General features: G+C 43.3%; 1 protein-coding gene across 1 annotated transcript in view; it reads left to right on the forward strand.

The window, feature by feature from the left end:
- LOC115142852 (solute carrier family 12 member 5-like) overlaps window positions 1–26,382 on the forward strand; it is a 112,100-nt gene that overhangs the window by 54,864 nt on the left and 30,854 nt on the right. The window contains exons 8-20 of the mRNA XM_065016475.1: window positions 1,379–1,626; window positions 2,316–2,527; window positions 3,139–3,306; window positions 3,828–3,926; window positions 4,353–4,410; window positions 4,703–4,877; window positions 5,321–5,439; window positions 15,082–15,180; window positions 15,540–15,659; window positions 16,267–16,371; window positions 18,436–18,604; window positions 25,106–25,301; window positions 25,676–25,845. Of these exons, the coding sequence (XP_064872547.1) occupies window positions 1,379–1,626; window positions 2,316–2,527; window positions 3,139–3,306; window positions 3,828–3,926; window positions 4,353–4,410; window positions 4,703–4,877; window positions 5,321–5,439; window positions 15,082–15,180; window positions 15,540–15,659; window positions 16,267–16,371; window positions 18,436–18,604; window positions 25,106–25,301; window positions 25,676–25,845 (1,938 nt within the window). The remainder of the gene's footprint in view (window positions 1–1,378; window positions 1,627–2,315; window positions 2,528–3,138; window positions 3,307–3,827; window positions 3,927–4,352; window positions 4,411–4,702; window positions 4,878–5,320; window positions 5,440–15,081; window positions 15,181–15,539; window positions 15,660–16,266; window positions 16,372–18,435; window positions 18,605–25,105; window positions 25,302–25,675; window positions 25,846–26,382) is intronic.

Below are 26,382 nucleotides of genomic sequence, written 5' to 3' on the forward strand. Positions count from 1 at the left end.
GGATTGCACCAGATTTGCCCGTTCTTGCTATGAGATATTACCCCACTCTTCCACCAATGCACCTGCAAGTTTCCGGATATTTCTGGGGGGGAATGGCCCTAGCCCTCACCCTCCGATCCAACAGCTCCCAGACGTGCTAAATAGGATTGAGATCCGGGCTCTATGTTTAAACCCTTTACAATGAAGATCTGTGAAGTTATTTGGATTTTTACTAATTATCTTTGAAAGACAGGGTCCTGAAAAAGGGACGTTTCTTTGTTTGCTGAGTTTATTTGGTTTGCAACACTTGAGGGTTGCATAAGCTTATCTTTCTGCCTCTACAAACTGTACAATAATGTTACATTTTACAAATGTGACCTCTCCCGTGCCAGTAGGCTAGCTAGCCCAATAAATAACGAATGCCATTCGTTCATTAACCAGTGCAGTGTGGGCTATGCAAGCCCATTGGATATTTATACAATTATTATTTATTGAAGTTCTTGTCTCTCATCATCATTGAATCTCTGCTAGCTAGGAACACGCCAATGATTTGTTTAGCATAGCAACGTCGAATGAATCGAATTAACGACTGGATCAAAACATGACAAAATAACTAACGACAAGTCCGCTTGGGTAGCAACTTCAGAATACAAAAACAAATGTACTCCTTAAAATAACAAGTATGTTTGTTTGGTTACCACAGCAACTACTGTAGTAAACTTGCTAGCTACTTTAGTGGATGTTGATAACATTTCTATCGGCAAATGTGTTAAATTATAAACTGTGTGGTTCGAGCCCTGAATGCTGATTGGCTGACACCCGTGGTATATCAGACTGTATACCACGGGTATGACAATACATTTATTTTTTCTGCTCTAATTACGTTGGTAACCAGTTTATAACAGCAATAAGTCACCTCTGGGGTTTGTGGTATATCGCCCTTAACTATGGTATATTGTCCATATACCACACCCCCCCGTGCCTTATTGCTTAATTATAGCCTTGGTATAAAAGGGATAATCAACTCGGGGCTCTATGCGTTCTCTGGAAACCTCTGACCGTCTCTTCTGCAGAGTGACCTTGACAGTCCTGTTTGTCACTGTTGGGTCTCTCTTTCTTGCTCATAGGCTTTGTCCTTAAACGCTGTTTCATCCTTAACATTCCTCAGTCAATAGGGAAAGGACACTATGTTATGAACATAGCCATATACATACAAGGTTGGCAAACTTGGTTTAAGAGAGAAGAACAGTAGAATTTCAAAAATGTACACCATGTTGGCACAAAGAGCTTCAAGTCAATAATTTCATACAATTGTTAGGCCACATTAAATACATGTCCTATGTAACTGTCATCTCTCTCTCTCTCTCTCTGTCTCTCCCCCCTTTCCCCTCCCTTACAGATCTACATCCTCCCCCAGGCAGCCATTTTTAAGATGGAGGGTCTGGAGGGGGCCGAGGCGGAGGCGGCGATGCTGAACAACATGCGTGTGTACGGCACTATTGTGCTCAGTTTCATGGCCACGGTGGTGTTCGTGGGGGTCAAGTACGTCAACAAGCTGGCCCTGCTTTTTCTAGCCTGCGTCATACTCTCCATCCTGGCCGTGTATGCCGGAGTCATCAAGACAGCCATCGAACCGCCTGACTTCCCGTAAGGGCCCCTACTGTCCAATTAGCCTGCTCCCAGATCTGTTTGTGTCGTCTTGTCAAGTCCTATGGTCATTGTCACATGAGAATGACCATAGGAGTTGGAAAGACAGAACAAACAGATGTGGGACCAAGCTACTCTTCAATATTGGGGCTGAGCCGAATTTGAGCAATGTGTGTGTGATGTGAATCATGTTTGATGTAATTTATTTATTTATATAATTGTGACTCATATGGGGGATTTGGGTTTTGAGACTTTTGTTGCTATATAATTTGACCACATGTTCACCCATTTTAAGACGATTTGAAGTATATTGAAAATATATAGAAATGATGTTCAATGCACCAAAGCAGATGGGTTAAATACAAATGGAACATATTCAGTAGGGAGGACTCTTCTGTTCAATATGGGGACTGATACCCACAGACTTGTGCTAGCTCTCAAAGCCAATGCCTAGTCTTCGACTCAGTCTAAAGTTGTCTGCATGGGCAGTTGGGGTTTGAATCCCGGTCGTCACACTAACACAAGTAATGTGTAGCTTATGTTGTTCTTGTCGATAACTGTTCGGTACTTTGTCGTGTATTTGTACATTTTATGTGGACCCCAGGAAGAGTAGCTGCTGCATGTGCAGTGGATAATGGGGATCCTAATGAACTAAACTAATACACTAACACATCTCCCCTGCTGCGCAGAGTCTGTATGCTCGGGAATCGCCCGCTGATCTCCAAAGGGTTCGATGTGTGCGCCAAAACACTGGAGAGTGGCAACGGCACAGTCACCACCAAGCTGTGGAAGATCTTCTGCGATACTCCCTTCCTCAACGCCACCTGTGACGAGTACTTTGTCAACAACAACGTGTCCTTCATCCAGGGCATCCCTGGGGTCATGAGCGGCATCCTCAAAGGTGACCAAACACAGTTGACTATTAGTCTTCTTCTGGCTCATTTGGTAGAGCATGCCACTTGCAATGCCAGGATTGTGGGCTCTATTGCTGCCAGATTCACCAATACTTAAAATGCATGCATGTATGATGGTCACTTTGAATAAAAATGTTTGCTAAAAGGTTAACATAATATTATATTATTATAACTACTATTATTCTACAGCACAAATAACATGCACTGTTCTGGTCCACCCACACTCAGGTCACTGTACCTACAGTACAGTACACATGCTTGCACACACACATGCAGGAAACATACCCGCGTGCTCTTGCAGGAAGCATACTGCACTTTGTTTATTTGCCACCCCATTGTATGTACTGTACGATGGAACTAAAGGTCAAGCGATTATAAATAATATTCTCCCTCCTCCCTCCCTTTCTCACTCTCTCTCTCCAAACCCCCGCACTCTCTTTCCCTTTATCTCCCTCTCCCCCCTTTTCTCTTTACCATTAAATTGCCCTCTCTCTCCCTCTTTCTCTCTGTTTACTTCTCCCTCCCCCTCTCTCTCCCCTTCTCCCTCTTCCTCAATCCCTTCCACCCCCCCCCCCCCCACACACACACACACATACAGAGAACCTATTTGGGAATTACCTGGAGAAGGGCAATCTGGTGGCCAAGATCGGGATTGCGACCGTGGAGGGCCCCGATGATACTCTGACCAACTCCAACCGCTATGTCCTGGCTGACATCACCAGCTTCTTCACCCTTCTGGTCGGCATCTACTTCCCCTCCGTCACAGGTCAGCTGACAGGAAAGGATAATGCAAAGAGGAAGAGACACAGAGTTGAAACTCATTCCTCTCATCCTCAAAGGGTGAATTCACCAAGGGTGGATCTCAAGGAAAAGAGAGGACGCAAGGGATCGAGGGAAAATAATCACCCTTTTTTGTTGTTTTGTGTGGTTATTTTTTAAAATCTAGATAGGGGAGATGTGTGGCAATTTATTGAAACATTTTACGATACTGTCAAAGATTCATCTGAAGTCTTTTTTTTTTTTTTTTACACAGAAAGCAGTTGTTTGTCATTAGGATCAATTTGCTGTATTTTTCAGCTGTGGTAATTTAACAAAGAAAGTAGGTTTCAAATCGACATACACACGCTATTGTGTGAGTTTCTAAGCCCACCATTTGATTATCTGAGTTTTCTTATAGACCTCTGCCTGTGTTTTGAAAACAATTCTCGGACTGAAACGCAAATGTGCAGAGGTTATTGTGTGAGCAGGAGTTTTTTTTAAAGTGACCTCTCTTCTTGTGTTTCACAGGGATCATGGCCGGATCCAACCGGTCTGGAGACCTGCGTGACGCGCAGAAGTCCATCCCCATCGGCACTATCATGGCCATCACCACTACCTCACTCGTGTGTATCCTTTTACTGCTCCCGTTTCTGGACTCAATGGGCTTTAAGCTGTCGCTCACATGCCATCTACCAACAGTAAACGAGCTCTATTTTATACAAAACATTTTTATTTGACTTTTCAACATAAAATATATATTAGGTTTGTTTGAATTGGGCCTTTAGCCTCAGGCTTGTTATGTCGAAACGATAACTCCACGAAAGCAATTTCAAATAAACCGCGTTGTTCTTTATCTCAAAGTAACCGTTACAGAACAAAAGCAATTCATCATGTACCGCAATACATCAGACATAACCCAACAGTAACAGTACTGTCGAACTGTGTACTTATGTAACTCTCAATGTGCAGACATAGCAGAGATACGTGAGGATATGTCCCTATGTGCTAGCAATGAGCGTGGGTCTGTCTGTTTTCCTTAATGGGACCTTATAGACATGTCCGCTGTGGTCCTGTTCGGTGCCTGTATCGATGGAGTGGTACTAAGGGACAAGTAAGTTATGCATAATGAGCCAACCTGCCTGCAATTGTTTCAACATTTCTCAGTCAAGCTTTTCCAGTGCTCAGGTACTAGGATGAGGGATGCTATACCTGGTTCGTATTCAACAGAACATGTTTTAAAACAAAAATTGAGCACATTTACTGCAGTTGTGGTCCAGGTAGACCCTCCCTGTTTTAGTCAGTTTTCTTCCGTTTGGTGTCTAATCAATAGGACCCAGGTAATTGTGTCTCCTCCTACCTTTCTTCATGTCTGATTGGCTGGGTGTCATGTCCATCTCCCTCAGGTTTGGAGAGGGAGTCAATGGCAACCTGGTCATTGGCACCTTGGCCTGGCCATCCCCGTGGGTGATTGTAATTGGCTCCTTCTTCTCCACCTGTGGAGCGGGGCTTCAAAGCTTGACGGGCGCCCCGCGTCTCATGCAGGCCATCTCCAGGGATGGTGTCGTGCCCATCCTACGGGTCAGTCTCAGTCATTCTGCCAACATTCTAGCATTTTACACTGATCTGGGACCATTTGTTTTCATAATTCTGTCAGGGTTCAGCAATTAGCACTGATCTGGGTACATTTGTTATGATCTATCCGTCAGCATTCAGCAATTAGCACTGATCTGGGTACATTTGTTATGTTGGTTTGTCAACATGTTTCATATCAGTCTCAGGTGACATTGGACTTGCCTGCCCTCTCTCACAAATGATTTCATTCACATTCAATTTTGATGGTTGGTGTCTGTGTACACTAATGTTCATCTTCAGGTCCCAGGCATGGTCTCACGTGAGCGTGGTTCACTGAAACACCTCTGTTACATCTACAGTACATACAACCTGCCTTGAAATAATGGAATAACTAATGTATGTTGTAACTCTATCCCCTCTAACATCTCAGTGTGTGATGTGTCTGCCAGGTGTTTGGCCATGGGAAGGCCAATGGGGAGCCCACCTGGGCCCTGCTGCTGACTGCCTGTATCTGTGAGATAGGGATCCTCATTGCCTCCCTGGATGCAGTGGCCCCCATCCTCTCCATGTGAGTGTCTATGAGCGGGACCAGGTGTTGTTCTCCACCACAGGACCTTGCCTGGGAAAAACTCTGGGTCCTAGTTACAGCCTATAACTAGGGCCCAGAAAAAACTCCTGGCCCTATTGATGAGTGCTGAAGTGCACTCATCCTGTACCAATATGGACTGTCTAATATGCACACTGTAAATATGATATATACTTCAGACAATGGACAAATTAGATCTTAGCACTTACGATAAAGTTAAACACATACACTGAACAGAAATATAAAAGCAACATGCAACAATTTCTAAGATTTTACAGTTACAGTTCATATTTAAAAAATCTGTCAATTTAAATGAATTCATTAAGCCCTAATCTATGGATTTCACATGACCAGGAATAGAGATATGCATCTGTTGGTCACAGATACATAAAACAAATAGGGGTGTAGATCAGAAAACCAGTCAGTATCTGGTGCGATCACGATTTGCCTCACACAGCGCGACACAGGCTGTTGATTGTGGCCTGCGCAATGTTGTCCCACTCCTCTTCAATGGCTTCGTGAAGTTGCTGGATATTGGCGGCAACTGGAACACGCTGTCGTGCACGTCGATCCAGAGCATCCAAAACATGCTCTGGTGAGGATGCAGGCCATGGAAGATCTGGGACATTTTCAACTTCCCGGAATTTTGTACAGATCCTTGCGACATGAATTATCATGCTGAAACATGAGGTGATGGTGGCAGATGAATGGCACGACACTGGGCCTCAGGATCTCGTCACGGTATCTCTCTGCATTCAAATTGCCATTGATAAACGCAATTGTTTTCGTTGTCCTGCCCATACCATAACCCCACTGCCACCATGGGGCACTCTGTTCACAATGTTGACATCAGCAGGTGAGCATTTGCCCACTGAAGTCGGTTACGACACCGTTCAAGATCCTGGTGAGGACGACGAGCACGAAGATGAGCTTCCCTGAAACGGTTTTTGATAGTTTGTGCAGAGATTCTTTGACTGTGCAAACCCACAGTTTCATCAGCTGTCCAGGTGGCTGGTCTCAGACGTTCCCGCAGTTGAAGAAGCTGGGCTGGCGTGGTTACACATGGTCTGCGGTTGTGAGGCCGGTTGGACATACTGCCAAAATCTCTAAAACAACGTTGATAGAGAAATTAACATTCAAAATCTCTGGCAAAAGCTCTGGTGGACATACCTGCAGTCAGCATGCCAATTGCACGCTCCCTCAAAACTTGAGACAAAACATGTGGCATTGTGTGGTGTGACATAACCTGCACATTTTTAGAATGACCTGTGTATATGATCATGGTGCTTAATCAACTTCTCGATATGCCTCACCTGTCAGGTGGATGGATTATCTTGGCAAAGGAGAAATGCTCACTAACAGTATAGCTAGAGGACTCCTGATAAATGATCCCACTTTAAATGACGTTCAGCTCATACAGGCTTCCTAAAGTCTTCATAATGTCTTCAGAAGAACCACATAAATGTGTTACAAAGCATCTGTAACAGTAGGTCACGCTTTATAAAGGGTTTATAAATCTGGCATAACTGTGTGACATAATCACCAATGTCAAATGTGACATAACCCACTGTTTCGAATGTGAAATAAACATGTGCTTTATAAAGGGTGACATGCTGTGCTGAAGGATGGCACACGCTCTAAAGTGAAGTCATGTTAGTCACATTACACCTAATCTCATTCCCAGACACTTCTACCCAGATGCACAGGCGGTCTGGTGGACCAACACATAAAACTCGGCCTTCATTAGTTTTGGTTAGGTTTAAAATCGAAATGGTGAAGCGTGATTCATCACTCCAGAGATGGCATTTCCGCTGCTCCAGAGTCCAATGGCGGCGAGCTTTACACCACTCCAGCTGACACTTGGCATTGCACATGGTAATCTTAGGCTTGTGTACAGCTGCTCGGCCATGGAAACCCATTTCATGACGCTCCCGACAAAAAGTTCTTATGTTGACGTTGCTTCCAGAGGCAGTTGCAACCGAGGACAACCCATTTTTACATGCTGCTCACTTCAGCACTCTGTGGTCCTGTTCTGTGAGCTTGTGTGGCTTACCACTTCGTGGCTGAGCCGTTGTTGCTCCTAGATTTTTCCACTTCACAATAACAGCACTAACAGTTGACCAGGGAAGCTCTAGTCGGGAAAGGTGGCATCCTATGACAGTGCCACGTTGAAAGTCACAGAACTCCTCAGTAAGGCCATTTTACTGTGAATGTTTGTCTATGGAGATTGTATGGCTGTATGCTCGATTTTATACACCTGTCAGCAGCGGATGTGGCTGAAAAAGCCGAGTCCACAAATTTGAAGGGGTGTCCACATATTTTTGCTATATAGTGTACTTTACTCAGTAAGGTCGCTCCCTATGAATTCTATGATCACTCCGACTAAGGCCAAGTTTGAATGGTTGACATCCCAGGCTTATACGTATGTGCTGTGTGCGCAATAGCCTGGTGATGACGTTAGACCAAGAAACACTTATCTTGATGAGGAAATTGAAAGGGTCTTTCTTCTGGAAGTAAGTTACATGTTCCTCATTACGCAAACACACACACAACAATATAATGAGCCATACCATGCAGTGAAGGGCCTAGGCAGGTCTTTGACACAACAATATAAGCAGCCATACCTTGCGGTGCTAAGCTCAGTCAGGTCTTTGACACAAAAATATAACAAGCCATGCCATGTGGTGCTAAGCTCAGTCAGGTCTTTGACACAAAAATATAACAAGCCATGCCATGTGGTGCTGGGTCCGACACGTTCACCTTCCCCCCGCTGAAAGATCAGCCACAAAATGTTGGCACCATTGTAACAGGTTGTAGTCAAGCCCTGGTCTCCAGCAGAACAGAAGAGGAATACGAAGACTTTGTAGTGAGACACCTTCAGCCATTCATAACACATCCATAAAGGCTGGTCATTCATAACACATCCATAAAGACTCTATATAGCATGACGCTGTAATTACTTTAAAGTCAGACCCCTTTGGTCATTTATAACACATTAAATGCCTTGTATCATATGATGCTGTATTTATTATGAAGTCAGACACTTTTGGTCATTCATTACATATACAGTACCAGTCAAAAGGTTGGACACACCTACTCATTCAAGGGTCTTTCTTTATTTTTGCTATTTTCTACATTGTAGAATAATAGCGACAACAAAACTATTACATAACCCATATGGAATCATGTAGTAATGAAAAAAAGTGTTTTAAAAAAAAGTAGCCACTCTTTGCAACACTCTTGGCATTCTCCCAACCAGATTCACCTTGAAATCTTTTCCAACAGTCTTGAAGGAGTTCCCACATATGTTGAGCACTTGTTGGCTGCTTTTCCTTCACTCTGCAGTCCAACTCATCTCAAACCATCTCAATTGGGTTGAGGTCGGGTGATTGTGGAGGCCAGGTCATCTGATGCAGTGCTCAATCACTCTCCTTCTTGGTGAAATAGGCCTTATACAGCCTGGAGGTGTGTTGGGTCATTGTCCAGTTGATAAACAAATTATAGTCCCACTGAACTCAAACCAGATGGAATGGTGTATCGCTGCAGAATGCTGTGGTAGCCATGCTGGTTAAGTGTGCCTTGAAATCTAAATAAATCACAGACAGTGTCACCAGCAAAGCACCATCACACCTCTTCCTCTATGCTTCATGGTGGGAACCACACATTCAGAGAACCCAAAAAATGAAAAGACTAAAATCTCAGATTTGGACAGATTTCCATTTCATGTCCATTGTTGGTGTTTCTTGGCCTAAGCAAGTCTCCTCTTCTTATTGGTGTCCTTTAGTAGTGGTTTCTTTTCAGCAATTCAACCATGAAGGGGTGATTCACAGAGTCTCTTCTGAACAGTTGATGTTGAGATGTGTCTGTTACTTGAACTCTGTGAAACATTTATTTCAGCTGCAATTTCTGAGGCTGGTAACTCTAATGAACTTATCCTCTGCAGCAGAGGTAACTGGGTCTTCCTTTCCTGTGGCGGTCCTCATGAGAGCCAATTTCATCATAGTGCTTGATGGTTTTTGCGACTGCACTTGAAGAAACTTTCATGTCTTAAAGTAATGATGGAGTGTCGTTTCTCTTTGCTTATTTGAGTTGTTCTTGGCATAATATGGACTTGGTCTTTTACCAAATAGGGCTATCTTCTGTATACCACCCCTACCTTGTCACAACACAACTGATTGGCTCAATCGCATTACGAAGGAAAGAAATTCCACAAATTAACTTATACAAGACACACCTGTTAATTGAAATGCATTCCAGGTGACGCTGGTACCTCATGAAGCTGGTTGAGAGAATGCCAAGTGTGTGCAATGCAGTCATCAAGGCAAAGGGTGGCTACTATGAAAAATCTCAAATATAAAATTTTGATTTGTTTAACACTTTTTGTTTACTACATGATTCCATATGTGTTATATCATAGTTTTGATGTCTTCACCATTATTCTACAATGTAGAAAATAGTAAAAAATTAAGAAAAACCCTGGAATGAGTAGGTGTGTCCAAAAATTTAGACTGGTACTGTACATAAAGGCTTAATGATGTTGACACCAATGTATTAACAGTTAGGGAATTATCACTAACAGCTAAATCAAATAAACATTTAAACCATAAATGTCCTTTCATTTTTAAATGTTTAAACAATACACATACATTACGTTTTTTTTTAAGTCCAGCAATGCAACTACATTGAACATTACACAGGGCTGTGAATAGTGTAGCTTGTTCTTGAGCTGGTGGACGATTGGTTCTTGCCTCTCTGCCTGAAAGTTAGCAGGTCTTTTAGGAAATCCCTTTTTCACACCACCTGGATACGGGCATTTCTGTGCTTTGGGGAGATGGGGAAACTCCATTTGATTCATATTATTATATTCCTCTTTAATTTACAAATCTCATGACATGACTATGAGATGTTGCTGAATCTAGGGGGTTTATTATTTAGCTGAGACTGCTATCTAGACAAATGTTCTTTAGCTAGCTAGCTAGCAATTGCTGTGACGATAACATTGGAGGTAGCTATGTAATTGAACTCAACATTTAACTACTACAAACTAATTTAAACTTCAATGAATAAAGGTTAACTTACTTGTTTTTTTTGCTGTCAAGTGGCACCACAAGTGGGCAGTGATTTGCAAACTCATCACATGTGCACTTACTGCTCTACAGAAACACAGCTAACCAAACAACAGTGAAGGGCATGCACACTGAATTAAAAGGCAACTACACTTTGTTACATTTTTCCCAGACCTCAAACGTTGTCCTCTGATGTGGTTTAAGCATTGTTCTAAACACAGAAAATCAAAGTGTGTGGAAACCAGCATTTTGGGGGGGGGGGGATCTAAAACCTGTAAAACCTCAACCGAGAAAACGGAATTTGGGAAAACATCTTAACATATTTTATAAGGCCCTACCTATGTTTTTTAGCTGTGCATGATTGCACTTTAGAGTGTGAGTCATCCTTTAGCACAGCATTTTGTGGAAAGTTGAGGTCTGATCCAATATTGGCAATGCAGTGGAGGGAAAAAGGTTGAGCCATCCTAGAAATGTTTTAGAGTAATATAATATAATATATACAATTTAGCAGACGCTTTTATCCACAGCAACTTACAGTCATGCATGTAAACATGTTTACGTATGGGGTGGTCCTGGGAATATAACCCACTATCCTGGCATTGCAATGCTCTGCCAAGATGCATGACAAGTTGATAAATGCTTTGTGAAGCCTCAATTTAATTATTTATTAACCAGTGTTTATGCCACCCTTTATAAAACACAGCTTTATGTCATATTTGACAAAGTGTTTTTTTTTTCACATTTGACATCGGTGGTAACAATGGTGCCAGAGAGGAAGGCTGACGTTTACGTGTCCCCAACGATTGTGTTTTTTTGCTAGTTTATTTGTGTTGTTTGTAACTTATTTTTTTAAACTTATTTTGTACATAATGTTGCCGCTACCGTCTCTTATGACCGAAAATAACTTCTGGACATCAGGACTGCGATTACTCACCACGGACTGGGAGAATCCTTTTTCCCCTTTAACGAGTCTGACAAGCCCGATGCAAATGATATACTGCCTTCTTGGGAACAGGCCCAGATCCCTGGGATTTGCATGAAGAGGAGGGGGAGAAAAAGGGGCCAGAGGGCAGGCTGCCTTCTGAGAATTTGTAGGCGAACGAATAAACCCCCACTTTCTTCCATTCTGCTAGCAAACGTACAATTTTGGAGAATTAAATCGATGAACTATGCGGAAGATTAAACTACCAACGGGACATCCAAAACTAATATCTTATGCTTCACTGAGTCGTGGCTGAACGACAACACTATCAGCTAGCTGGTTATATGCTGGACAGAACAGCGGCGTCTGGTAAGACAAGGGGAGGCGGACTATGTATTTTTTCTAAATAACAGCTGGTGCATGATATCTAAGGAAGTCTCGAGCTATTGCTCACCTGAGGTAGAGTATCTCGTGATAAGCTGTAGACTACACTATCTAACAAGAGAGTTTATCTGTATTTTCCGTAACTGTTTACATACCACCGCAGTCAGAGGCTAGTACTAAGACAGCATTGAATGAGCTGTATTCCGCCATAAGCAAACAAGAAAACGCTGACCCAGAGGCGGCACTCCTAGTAGCCGGGGACATTAAAACCTCTGGACCACCTTAACTCCACACACAGAGACGCATACAAAGCTCTCCCTCACCCTCCATTTGGCAAATCTGACCATAATTATATCCTCCTGAATCCTGCTTACAAGCAAAAATTAAAGCAGGATGCACCAGTGACTAGATCAATAAAAAAGTGGTCAGATGAAACAGACACTAAGCTACAGGACTGATTTGCTAGCACAGACTGGAATATGTTCCGGGATTCCTCCGATGGCATTGAGGAGTACACCACATCAGTCATTGGCTTCATCATTAAGTGCATTGATGACGTTGTCCCCACATTGGTTTACAGGCAACATTCGCAGCCATTGGTTTACAGCCATTGGTTGACAGGCAACATTCGCACAGAGCTAAAGGCTAGAGCTAATAACAATAATAATAAACCTCTACTTTAGTCAAGAAAACAATTATGATAGGTGTGTTGTAATAAAAACAAGTGGTGTCCACTGAGTAAATGCAGACTTTCTGCATTGGGAAGAGGGAAAACCCAGAGATTCATAAAGTTTGTGATGAATGACAGGTTGTTTCTTCATGCAAAATAGATTTGGGGTTTAAAATTCAATTAAGCTGCTTTATTTTAGGGGTTTAGTGAAGGCGGGTCATTTTTTACCCTTAGGACAAGAATGTTAAGACTACACAAGGGTTAAGCAGACCACCATAGTGCCTGTGCCCAAGAACATTAAGCTAACCTGCCTAAATGACTACCGACCCATAGCACTGAAGTCTGTAGCCATGAAAAGCTTTGAAAGGCTGGTCATGGCTCACATGAACACCATTATCCCAGAAACCCTAGACCCACTCCAAGTTGCATACCGCCCTCTCTGTTGCACACCACACTGCCCTTTCCCACCTGGACAAAAGGAACACCTATGTGAGAATGCTATTCATTAACTACAGCTCAGCGTTCAACACAGTGCCCTCAAAGCTCATCAATGAGCTAAAGACCCTGGGACTAAAAACCTCCCTCTGTAGCTGGATCCTGGACTTCCTGAATGGCTGCCCCCAGGTGGTAAGGGTAGGCAACAACACATCCGCCACGCTGATCCTTAACACAGGGGCCCCTCGGGGTGCGTGCTCAGCCCCCTCCTGTACTCCCTGTTCACTCATGACTGCAAGGTCAGGAACGACTCCAAAACCATCATTGTTTGCCAATGACACAACAGTGGCCTGATCACTGACAATGACAAGACAGCCTATCGGGAGGAGGTCAGAGACCTGGCGGTGTGGTGCCAGGACAACAATCTCTCCCTCAACGTGATCAAGACAAAGGAGATGACTGTGGACTACATCGACCGGGCTGCAGTGGAGCAGGTTGAGAGCTTCAAGTTCCTTGGTGTCCACATCACCAACAAACTAACATGGTCCAAGGACACCAAGACAATCGTGAAGAGGGCATGACAAAATCTTTTCCTCCTCAGGAGACTGAAAAGATTTGTCATGGGTCCTCAGATCCCCAAAAGGTTCTACAGCTGCATCATCGAGAGCAGTCTGGTTGCATCACTGCCTGGTATGGCAACTGCTCTGCCTCCGACCGCAAGGCACTACAGAGGGTAGTGCGAACGGCCCAGTACATCATTGGGGCCGAGCTTCCTGTCATCCAGGACCTCTATACCAGGCAGTGTCAGGAAGGCCCTAAAAATTGTCAAAGACTCCAGCCACCCTAGTCATAGACTGTTCTCTCTGCTACCGCACAGCAAGCGGTACCGGAGCGCCACGTCTAGGTCCGAGAGGCTTCTAAACAGCTTCTAACCCCAAGCCATAAGACTCCTGAACATCTAATCAAAAGGCTACCCAGACTATTTGCATTTCCCCCACTCTTTTACATCGCTGCTACTCTCTGTTGTTATCATCTATGTATAGTCACTTTAATAACTCTACCTACATGTACACATTACCTCAACAAACTGGATCCTCTGCACATTGACTCTGGACCAGTATCCCCTGTGTATAGTCTCGCTATTGTTATTTTACTGCTGCTCTTTAATTACTTGTTAATTTTATTTCTTATTCTTATCCGTAAGTTTTTAAACTGCATTGTTGGTTAGGGGCTCGTAAGTAAGCATTTCACTGTAAGGTCTAGCTGTTGTATTCGGCGCATGTGACTAATACAATTGGATTTGATTATGTTCACACAGTTATCCCACATTTATGAACCCTTTATAGAGCATGCCATAGGGTTATAGATGATGTGTGGTACATTTATGTCATGTTTAGGAAGGCTTTATGAAGGCTTTATGAAGCCTATATAAGCTGCATGTTATTTAAAGCAGGACCGCGATAAGTATAATTTTTGTCTTTATCTGGTGTCTGGTACTGCCTTTTTGCCCAGCTAGGGCCATATACATTAAGTGCTGCCTGTCTTCCCAGTAGCCTACTTGGTGTGTGAACTGCTGAGCTACATGTTTGTGCTGACTGCTCATAACTTGCAGATGATTGTTGACACGTCAACAACGATCAAGGGGCAGGGCGATTTGTGACTTGTTTTAGTAATCAGTGGCTGTATTGGAGGGGGAGGGGTTTCACCTCTTTGGAAAGTATTTAGACCCTTTGACTTTTTCCACATTGCGTTAGGTTACAGCCTTATTTGAAAATGTATTTACATTTTTTCCCCTCATCAATCTACACACAATACCCAAATACTGACGAAGCGAAAACTGTTTTTCAGATAATCTCTCTAATTATATCACATTTACTTAAGTATTCAACCCCCACCCCCCATTTAAAAAAAATCCTGAACCAACAATTGCACTCAACATTTTGCGTCAGTATGTAACGTCAGTATGTAAGGCTATGATTTACTATAGTTTATTTGGCTAAAAGCTTATAAGCAGCTTATAAGCGAGTAATAAGCGAGTAATTGGTGCCTTATAGACATGTTTCCAAATAAACAGAAAATGTATGTAAGCCACATTGTTGTCTCTCTCGCTTTTTGCCATGGCTGAAGGCTTTGTTTCTGTTATGTAGGTTCTTTCTGATGTGCTACATGTTTGTGAACCTGGCCTGTGCCTTGCAAACCCTCCTGAGGACGCCTAACTGGAGGCCACGCTTCAAGTTCTATCACTGGTGAGTCCCACAAAATCCCATCAACGGAACTCATCCTGAGAGATGATACAAGGGCCTTGAATGTGTGTGTGCACACACGTCTCACCTCCAGTTCTTGGTGTGCGCCGGCCCTTCGTCCAGCCGTATCAAACTGTATTGATATGCTCTGATGAGGCTGAAGGAGGAGCCAGCGCACACCAAGAATTGGAGTTGAGACGCACGCACGCACACACACACACACACACACACTCATATACATGTGTGCGTCTGTTTTTATACTGTTTAATGTACATGTATGTCTGCATGTGTATGTGCATGTGTGTGTGTGCATTCAGTACATGTGTGTATCTAATCCTTTCTCTGTTTGTGTCTCTTTACAGGGCCCTGTCCTTCCTGGGCATGAGTCTGTGTCTATCGCTCATGTTCATCTGTTCCTGGTTCTATGCCATTGTTGCCATGGTGATCGCTGGCAGTATCTACAAGTATATTGAGTTCCATGGGTGAGTGTAGCGTGACCCATGAGACAGATTGGATTTGCTGGCTGTGTGTTTGTGTGTGTTTGTGGTGTCTGTGTATTGGGGGGGTTAAAATCCTATCAACCATCATTCAGTCAAGCCAGTTAAAGGGGAAATGTGTCGATTGGAGTTTCCACTGTTTGGACAATTTAGTGTTATGGCTTGCTGTGCTGAGACAATGGCTTGGGTTTCAATTACATTACTTGATGGTAAAGCTGGTTGTAAACAGAGCTTGGCTAACAACGACTTAGCATTCTGTCTGTAGGAAGAGATGCTATAAAGCAGACTTTTGCAGCGATGACTGATTTTTAAACACATTTTTAAGTTTTTAAAGACCCGTGCTCACACAATTCTTATGACTCCCTAAACCGATAGCCTACCAAACGGTGAAAATAGGTTAGAAATGTAGATGTGTTAGAAGCCTGTGCAGTATAAATAATAATGTTATAATATCGTCATTTTAATTTGTAATAGACATGTAATAACACATAGGCCTAGTTATTAGGCTTTTAATGGTGTAATAATAACTATGTAATACCATTAGTTGTGACATGATTGAATGATATAACCCTGGTGTTTGATTGTGTGACAGGGCGGAGAAAGAGTGGGGTGATGGGATACGAGGCATTTCTCTCAGCGCCGCCCGATATGCTCTGATGAGGCTGGACGAGGGGCCGGCGCACACCAAAAACTGGAGGTGGGACGTGCACACTGTCGTGTCTTTGGCTATGCCGGATTAAGTGATATGACATGCTATTCTATAAAATCCTTTCTCCGTAATTAATATTACCTGATTGAGCTAATCATGTAAATGTAAATAACTAGAGAGTCGGGGCACCACGAAATAATATTTATAAAGCTGTTATCTTCCGAATAAACTCTTAAAGACCTAGTAATATTTTACATCAATAGCAGTCAATATTAATCGTTGTAAATTCTTGGATCTTCACGAACCCTGGCTAACAAGTTGAATCAGCAATTTATTTACTAAATACCTAACTAATCACACAGAAGTTCATATACAAAGAATGAATCATACCTTGATCACAAATTACGTCATAAAGGAAAATGGCCCTAGCGGGCGGAACAGATGTGCTGGTTACACAAAATAAAAGGGGCTCGGTTTGAGTGAAAGAGCGGGAAGACTGAGGGACAAAGGGAGAAGCTGTGCTATCGTAAAAACAGTATCTTATGCATTCTAAATTACCGCCCATTTGGAAAAGGAAAGTGCAATAAATATTTACTCTGGGTTGCGCTTCGGTAGGTTGGTGGTAGATGGACGGCCTTGTTGCCAAACCGAGTCCTTTGTCCTTTGAAGAATGTCTCTGGTGGTCAATTGGATACATTGTAGTAACGTCGTTGTAATGCCGTTTTTGCAGATGCTGTGGCTAACTCAACAGCTAGGAGGTATCACTTCTGTAGTGAAAAAGAGTTCAAAGGTCATACCATTCACAGCCAAAGCTCACGCTGAGGTTGGCTTCGTTCTGTAGTTATTATCTGAACCATTCTGACATCGGACCGTCGTCCTCACATCCTCGGAACAGGAGGTTACATTTTCGTCGAAGCTTTATATAGTGGAGCGAGAAGGGTGTGTCTGAAAAGTTTTATAACCTATGTCTCTTCACAAGGGCGGGCCACTGATTGAGCAGAGTCCTATTCTTATGAAAACCCAAATCTCTCATTTGGAAGCTAAAATTACATTTAATCTCTTCACCAATCATTTTATATTCAAACATTTAAAATGAACAACAATTCCATGTGAATCCGATAACTCTGATGTGTAGACTTTCCACTGTAGAGTTTATGTGATCCTATCATTGATGAGAATGTCTCAGATGACAACCGAACTGACATCATATTCATTAATCCAGTTCAGCGACGCCTAGAAGGCTGGTGACGTAGACCTCCGGAGCTGGTGAACGGAATGAGCAGCAGTACCGGGGGGGATTCGGGACAGTGTACATTCATAACTATTTTCAAAAACAAACCAAATAACAATACATACTAAGTTACAATATTTATTTGAAAATACTGTCTTTCAAATACTTCCAAGAATATGTATTTGAATTAATGGTGACACATACTTTCCAAATAGTGTTTTCAAATACATTCCAATATTCAACTACTTGTCTTTTCAAAAGAAGCTTATCTGAATACTTGTTTTGAAATGTAATAAAACGTTATTGAAATACCTAAAATAGTCATTTAACCCAGGTCTGCAGTGTACACAGATAAACCCACACAAATAAGCTACACAGGCCATTTCATGTCACATATCTAATTAACATTGAAATGAACAACATGTCTGTGCATGTGGAGAGTTCCATTTAATTCATTTTGAGCTACTGTCATGGTATAGACAATAATACTTTTACAGACATTCTCGTCTGTGCACTCTTCCTTGCTTTTTTCTCTCTTTTTTTCACTCGTTCTCTACCTTTCTCACCTCTACTCTACTCTTACTTCCTCTCTTTCTCTTTGTCACCTTACTCTCCCTTTCAATCTTTCAAATCTCTGTGCTACACTTTAAATTTAACTCAAAATTCAACTCTGGAATGACAGAAGTATACATTTTTGTTTTGCCAAAGCAAGACGTTGAAACCCTTTCTCCTATTATTTCCTTCCTTCCTTCCTTCCTTCCTTCCTTCCTTCCTTCCTTCCTTCCTTCCTTCCTTCCTTCCTTCCTTCCTTCCTTCCTTCCTTCCTTCCTTCCTTCCTTCCTTCCTTCCTTCCTTCCGTGACTCCCTCTGTCTCACTCAAGGCCTCAGCTGCTGGTGTTGGTCAGTACGGACGTGGAGCAGAATGTGGAGCAGCCTCGCCTGCTCTCGCTGACCAATCAGCTGAAAGCGGGCAAAGGGCTGACCATTGTGGGCACTGCCTTGGCAGGCACCTACCTGGAGAACCACCCCCAGGCCCAGCGGGCAGAGCAGGTTAGATACAGTTGAAGTCAGAAATGTACATACACCTTAGCCAAATACATTTAAACTCAGTTTTTCACAATTCCTGACATTTAATCCTAGTAAAAATTCCCTGTCTTTGGTCAGTTAGGATCACCACTTTATTTTAAGAATGTGAAATGTCAGAATAATAGAGAGAATTTATTATTTCAGCTTTTATTTCTTTCATCACATTCCCAGTGGGTCAGAAGTTTACATACACTCAATTAGTATTTTGTAGCATTGCCCTTAAATTGTTTAACTTCGGGCAAATGTTTCAGGTAGCCTTCCACAAGCTTTCCACAGTAAGTTGGGTGTATTTTGGCCCATTTCTCCTGACAGAGCTGGTGTAACTTAGTAAGGTTTCTAGGCCTCCTTGCTCGCACACACTTTTTCAGTTCTGCCCACAAATTATCTATAGGATTGAGGTCAGGGCTTTGTGATGGCCACTCCAATACCTTGACTTTGTTGTCCTTAAGCCATTTTACCACAACTTTGGAAGTATGCTTGGGGTCAAATCATCAAAACAAATCAAATTCTATTTGTCACAAACACATGGTTAGCAGATGTTAATGCGAGTGTAGCGAAATGCTTGTGCTTCTAGTTCCGACAATGCAGTAATAAGCAACGAGTAATCTAGCTAACAATTCCAAAACTACTACCTTATACACATAAGTGTAAAGGGATAAAGAATATGTACGTAAAGATATATGAATGAGTGATGGTACAGAGCGGCATAGGCAAGATGCAGTAGATGGTATCGAGTACAGTATATACATATGAGATGAGTATGTAAACAAAGTGGCATAGTTTAAAGTGGCTAGTGATACATGTATTACATAAAGATGCAGTAGATGATATAGAGTACAGTATATACGTATACATATGAGATAAATAATGTAGGGTATGTAAACATTATATTAAGTAGCATTGTTTAAAGTGGCTAGTGATATATTTTACATCAATTCCCATCAATTCCCATTATTAAAGTGGCTGGAGTTGAGTCAGTGTGTTGGCAGCAGCCACTCAATGTTAGTGGTGGCTGTTTAACAGTCTGATGGCCTTGAGATAGAAGCTGTTTTTCAGTCTCTCGGTCCCAGCTTTGATGCACCTGTACTGACCTCGCTTTCTGGACGATAGCGGGGTGAACAGGCAGTGGCTCGGGTGGTTGTTGTCCTTGATGATCTTTATGGCCTTCCTGTGACATCGGGTGGTGTAGGTGTCCTGGAGGGCAGGTAGTTTGCCCCCGGTGATGCGTTGTGCAGACCTCACTACCCTCTGGAGAGCCTTACGGTTGTGGGCGGAGCAGTTGCCGTACCAGGCGGTGATACAGCCCGACAGGATGCTCTCGATTGTGCATCTGTAGAAGTTTGTGAGTGCTTTTGGTGACAAACCGAATTTCTTCAGCCTCCTGAGGTTGAAGAGGCGCTGCTGCGCCTTCTTCACGATGCTGTCTGTGTGGGTGGACCAATTCAGTTTGTCTGTGATGTGTACGCCGAGGAACTTAAAACGTACTACCCTCTCCACTACTGTTCCATCGATGTGGATAGGGGGGTGATCCCTTTGCTGTTTCCTGAAGTCCACAATCATCTCCTTAGTTTTGTTGACGTTGAGTGTGAGGTTATTTTCCTGACACCACACTCCGAGGGCCCTCACCTCCTCCCTGTAGGCCGTCTCGTCGTTGTTGGTAATCAAGCCTACCACTGTTGTGTCGTCGGCAAACTTGTTGATTGAGTTAGAGGCGTGTGTGGCCACGCAGTCGTGGGTGAACAGGGAGTACAGGAGAGGGCTCAGAACGCACCCTTGTGGGGCCCCAGTGTTGAGGATCAGCGGGGTGGAGATGTTGTTACCTACCCTCACCACCTGGGGGCGGCCAGTACCCAGTTGCACAGGGCGGGGTCGAGACCCAGGGTCTCGAGCTTGATGACGAGTTTGGAGGGTACTATGGTGTTAAATGCTGAGCTGTAGTCGATGAACAGCATTCTCACATAGGTATTCCTCTTGTCCAGATGGGCTAGGGCAGTGTGCAGTGTGGTTGAGATTGCATCGTCTGTGGACCTATTTGGGCGGTAAGCAAATTGGAGTGGGTCTAGGGTGTCAGGTAGGGTGGAGGTGAAATGGTCCTTGACTAGTCTCTCAAAGTACTTCATGATGACGGAAGTGAGTGCTACGGGGCGGTAGTCGTTTAGCTCAGTTACCTTAGCTTTCTTGGGAACAGGAACAATGGTGGCCCTTTTGAAGCATGTGGGAACAGCAGACTGGGATAGGGATTGATTGAATATGTCCGTAAACACACCAGCCAGCTGGTCTGCGCATGCTCTGAGGGCGCAGCTGGGGATGCCGTCTGGGCCTGCAGCCTTGCGAGGGTTAACACGTTTAAATGTTTTACTCACCTCGGCTGCAGTGAAGGAGAGTCCGCATGTTTTGATTGCGGGCCGTGTCAGTGGCACTGTATTGTCCTCAAAGCGGGCAAAAAAGTTATTTAGTCTGCCTGGGAGCAAGGCATCCTGGTCCGTGACTGGGCTGGTTTTCTTTTTGTAATCCGTGATTGACTGTAGACCCTGCCACATACCTCTTGTGTCTGAGCCGTTGAATTGCGATTCTACTTTGTCTCTATACTGACGCTTAGCTTGTTTGATTGCCTTGTGGAGGGAATAGCTACACTGTTTGTATTCGGTCATGTTTCCGGTCACCTTGCCCTGATTAAAAGCAGTGGTTCGCGCTTTCAGTTACATGCGAATGCTGCCATCAATCCACGGTTTCTGGTTTGGGAATGTTTTAATCGTTGCTATGGGAACGACATCTTCAAAGCACGTTCTAATGAACTCGCTCACCGAATCAGCGTATTCATCAATGTTGTTGTTTGACGCAATACGAAACATATCCCAGTCCACGTGATAGAAGTAGTCTTGGAGCGTGGAATCAGATTGGTCGGACCAGCGTTGAACAGACCTCAGCGTGGGAGCTTCTTGTTTTAGCTTTTGTCTGTAGGCAGGGAGCAACAAAATGGAGTCGTGGTCAGCTTTTCCGAAAGGAGGGCGGGGCAGGGCCTTATATGCATCGCGGAAGTTAGATTAGCATTGATCCAAGGTTTTACCAGTCCTGGTTGCACAATCGATATGCTGATACAATTTAGGGAGTCTTGTTTTCAGATTAGCCTTGTTAAAATCCCCAGCTACAATGAATGCAGCCTCAGGATATGTGGATTCCAGTTTGCAAAGAGTCAAATAAAGTTAATTCAGAGCCATCGATGTATCTGCTTGGGGGGAATATATACGGCTGTGATTATAATCGAAGAGAATTCCCTTGGTAGATAATGCGGTCGACATTTGATTGTGAGGAATTCTACATCAGGTGAACAGAAGTACTTGAGTTCTTGTATGTTGTTGTGACCACACCACGTCTCGTTAACCATAAAGCATACGCCCCCGCCCCTCTTCTTACCAGAAAGATGTTTGTTTCTGTCGGCGCGATGCGTGGAGAAACCAGCTGGCTGCACCGACTCCGACAGCGTCTCTCCAGTGAGCAATGTTTCCGTGAAGCAAAGAACGTTACAGCCCCTGATGTCCCTCTGGAATGCTACCCTTGCTCGGATTTCATCAACCTTGTTGTCAAGAGACTGGACATTGGCGAGTACAATGATAGGGAGTGGCGCGCGATGTGCCCGTCTCCGGAGCCTGACCAGAAGACCGCTTCGTTTGCCTCTTTTACGACGTCGTTGTTTTGGGTCGCAGGCTGGGATCCATTCCATTGTCCTGGGTGAAAGGCAGAACACAGGATCCGCTCCGGGAAAGTCATATTCTTGGTCGTACTGATGGTGAGTTGACGCTGCTCTTATATTCAGTAGTTCTTCTCGACTGTATGTAATGAAACCTAAGATGACCTGGGGTACCAATGTAAGAAATAACACGTAAAAAAACAAAAAACTGCAGAGTTTCCTAGGAACGCGAAGCAAGGCTCTTTGTCGGCGCCGGAAGTTATTGTCCATTGTCCATTTGGAAGACACATTTGCGACCAAGCTTTAACTTCCTGACAGATGTCTTGAGATGTTGCTTCAATATATCTACATAATGTTCCTGCCTCATGATGCCATCTATTTTGTGAAGTGCACCAGTCCCTCCTGCAGCAAAGCACCCCCACAACATGATGCTGTCAACCCCGTGCTTTAGAGTTGGGATGGAGTTCTTCAGCTTGCAAGCCTCCCCATTTTCCTCCAAACGTAACAATGGTCATGATGGCCAAACAGTTCTATTTTTGTTTCATCAGACCAGAGGACATTTCTCCAAAAAGTACGATCTTTGTCCCCATGTGCAGTTGCAAACTGTAGTCTGGCTATTTTATGGCGGTTTTGGAGCAGTGGCTTCTTCCTTGCTGAGCGGCCTTTCAGGTTATGTCGATATAGGACTCGTTTTACTCTTGATATCGATACTTTTGTACCTGTCTCCTCCAGCATCTTCACAAGGTCCTTTGCTGTTGTTCTGGGATTGATTTTCACTTTTCGCACCAAAGTACATTCATCTCTAGGAGACAGAACATGTCTTCTTCCTGAGCGATATGGCGGCTGTGTGGTCCCATGGTGTTTATACTTGCGTACTATTGTTTGTACAGATGAAGGTGGTACCTTCAGGCATTTGGAAATTGCTCCCAAGGATGAACCAGAATTTTTTTTCTGAGGTCTTGGCTGATTTCTTTTGATTTTCCCATGATGTCAAGCAAAGAGGCACTGAGTTTGAAGGTAGGCCTTAAAATACATCCACAGGTACACATCCAATTGACTCAAAATATGTCAATTAGCCTTTCAGAAGCTTCTAAAGCCATGACATCATTTTCCAGAATTTTCCAAGCTGTTTAAAACTTGTTAGAGAAGCGGTCCCGTTGTGGGGATCAAATCAGCGGAAATTTCAAGTGCGCCACGTATAGTTTTTGATAAAACTCAAACTTTCATTAAAATTGACATACAATATACTGAATTAAAGCTACACTCGTTGTGAATCTATCCACCAAGTCAGATTTGTCAAATGCTTTTCGGGGAAAGCATGAGAAGCTATTATCTGATACCATGCACCCTCAAAATACTGCAACGTTACCTAAAACGACAGATTTTGCGTTAGCCGTCGCAAACGAAAACGCTGAAATAAAATATAAAACATTCATTACTTTTGACGAGCTTCTTTCTTGGCACTCCTAGATGTCCCATAAACATCATTTAGGGTCTTTTTTCGATTAAATCGGTCCATATATAGCCTAGATATCGAGCTAGGAATACTGTGCGAGTATAGAAAAAAAAAAATCATTTCATAACGTAACGTCGTTTTTTTAAAATCAAAAAGTCGACGATAAACTTTCACAAAACACTTCGAAATACTTTTGTAATGCAACTTTAGGTATTAGTACACGTTAATAAGCGATAAAATTCCTCAGGAGGCGATGTGAAATGTTTAGCTTGTCCGTAGAGAAAAAGATTTCTGGAAATGGTCGGCCAAAAATCTGGGCGGAGACATTAGGGAAGGAGTTCCCTTGTTTGGGTTAGACCAAGAATCAATTGCAAATCAAATGACATGACTCTAGACAACCTGTGGAAGCTGTAGGCAGTGTAAACTCGGCTCTATTTAATTCGGTTCACTTTTAACAATCGCCTGTAGTCGCGGAAGGATATATTTTTCCATTTTCAGTGAACAGATTTTCATGCAATTTTCGATGAAACGCCCGTTCTGTAAATGCCACAGGCGTGATTTAAACAGTTTTGGAAACGTCTGAGTGTTTTCTATCCACACATACTAATCATATGCATGTACTATATTCCTGGCATGAATAGCAGGGCGCTGAAATGTTGCGTGATTTTTAACAAAAAGCTGCGAAAATTCGCAACATCCTTAAAAGGTTTTAAAGGAACAGTTTTATTGTTTACAATCTTATTAAAGGCACAGTGTATGTGAATTTCTGACCCACTGGAATTGTGATACAGTGAATTATAAGTGAAATAATCTGTCTGTAAACAATTGTAGAAAAAATTACTTGTGTCATGCACAAAGTAGATGTCCTAACCGACTTGCCAAAACTATAGTTTGTAACAAGAAATTTGGGGAGTGGTTGAAAAACGAGTTTTAATGACTCCAACCTAAGTGTATGCAAACTTCCGACTTCAAATGTACTAGGCAGATCTCATGGCATCCCACTGCATATCACACAAACCTCACTACTCTCTGATCTGGAGTGATTTAGACTTGATCCTGTGACTCTGTACCAATGTCCACACTTGCGTAGCACATAAAATTAAGTCGTACCTAAATCAGTGTCACCACCGTCCATTTCACCTTCATTTCACCCTTCAACTGCTGGGCAAGGTTTTGACCCTTACTGCCCTCTGTGGCTTAGTTGGTTCCCTTACACTGCTCTCACTCTCTTTCATCCCCTCTCCTCTCTACTATCCCACCCCATCTCCCTCCCTCTCTCCTCTGCCCTTCATTCTCTCTCTCACCCCCCAATCCCCTCCAGTCTCTGCGTAAGCTGATGGAGACAGAGAAGGTGAAGGGCTTCTGCCAGGTCACCATCTCGTCCAACATGCGCGACGCCACCTCCCACCTGCTCCAGGCCAGTGGGCTGGGCGGTCTCATGCACAACACGGTGCTGGTCAGCTGGCCACGCAACTGGAAGCAGGCTGACGACCACCAGACCTGGAGGGACTTCATCGGTGGGTCACAAAGGGGGTCAAGGGTGTATGGTCAAGTAGGATGGGGGGAGTAGGAAAACCAAACACGTTATTTATCTAGGTTATTACTGTCTTATTACCATGTTCTGGTCATTTTTGCACCGTACACTGAATCAGACCTGTCGGTTGAGCTTTAAATCAGGATCTTTGGGGGAGGTTGTAGACATGTCATGAAAGATAATCCTTATGTTTTGTTTTTTTGTACACAACAGTATCACTTTAATCTATATTGTACCTATACAGGATGTTACATGAACTATCAGATTTTCACAAGATCTTCCATAAAGGTTATTGAGTGATCATCAGACTCATATTAGATTAAATCCCCTCTCTTCCCTCTCTGTCCTGTCCTGTAGAGCTGGTTAGGGAGACCACAGCCGCTCACCTAGCCTTGCTGGTGCCCAAGAACATCGCTGCCTTCCCGTCCAATGGAGAGCGCTTCTCAGAGGGCCACATTGATGTGTGGTGGATTGTCCATGATGGAGGCATGCTGATGCTGCTGCCTTTCCTTCTGCGCCAGCACAAGGTAGGCTGCCTACCACACGCCCACCCTGAGATATGGATCGCATTGCTAAACTCTATTTATAAACTCGTGGTTCAAGCCCTGGATGCTGATTGGCTGACAGCCATGGCACATCAAACCGTATACATTTATTTTTACTGTTCTAATTACGTTTCTAACCAGTTTATAATAGCAATAAGGCATCTCGGGCGTTTGTGATGTACAGACAATTTACCTCGGCTAAGGGCTGTGTCCAGGCACTCCATGTTGTGTCGTACATAAGAATAGCCCTGAGCAGTGGTATATTGTTCATATTCCACACCTCCTCGGGCCTTATTGCTTAAATATATAGCTGGTCATGCACTCAGTTCTATAGTAAAGTGCAATGTACATTTAAAAAAAACTATAGTGCAGGGCATTTGTACAATCAATGCGTTAACTAATCAATGCGCATGCTATCGCAGTTCCTACACATCATCATGAAGGTTCTAACCAGAATACTGTATTTTTAAAAATATTTTTAAAATTTAACTAGGGAAGTCAGTTGAGAACAAATTCTTA

Source organism: Oncorhynchus nerka, unplaced genomic scaffold, assembly GCF_034236695.1.
Source record: "Oncorhynchus nerka isolate Pitt River unplaced genomic scaffold, Oner_Uvic_2.0 unplaced_scaffold_36___fragment_2___debris, whole genome shotgun sequence".
Lineage (NCBI taxonomy): Eukaryota > Metazoa > Chordata > Actinopteri > Salmoniformes > Salmonidae > Oncorhynchus > Oncorhynchus nerka.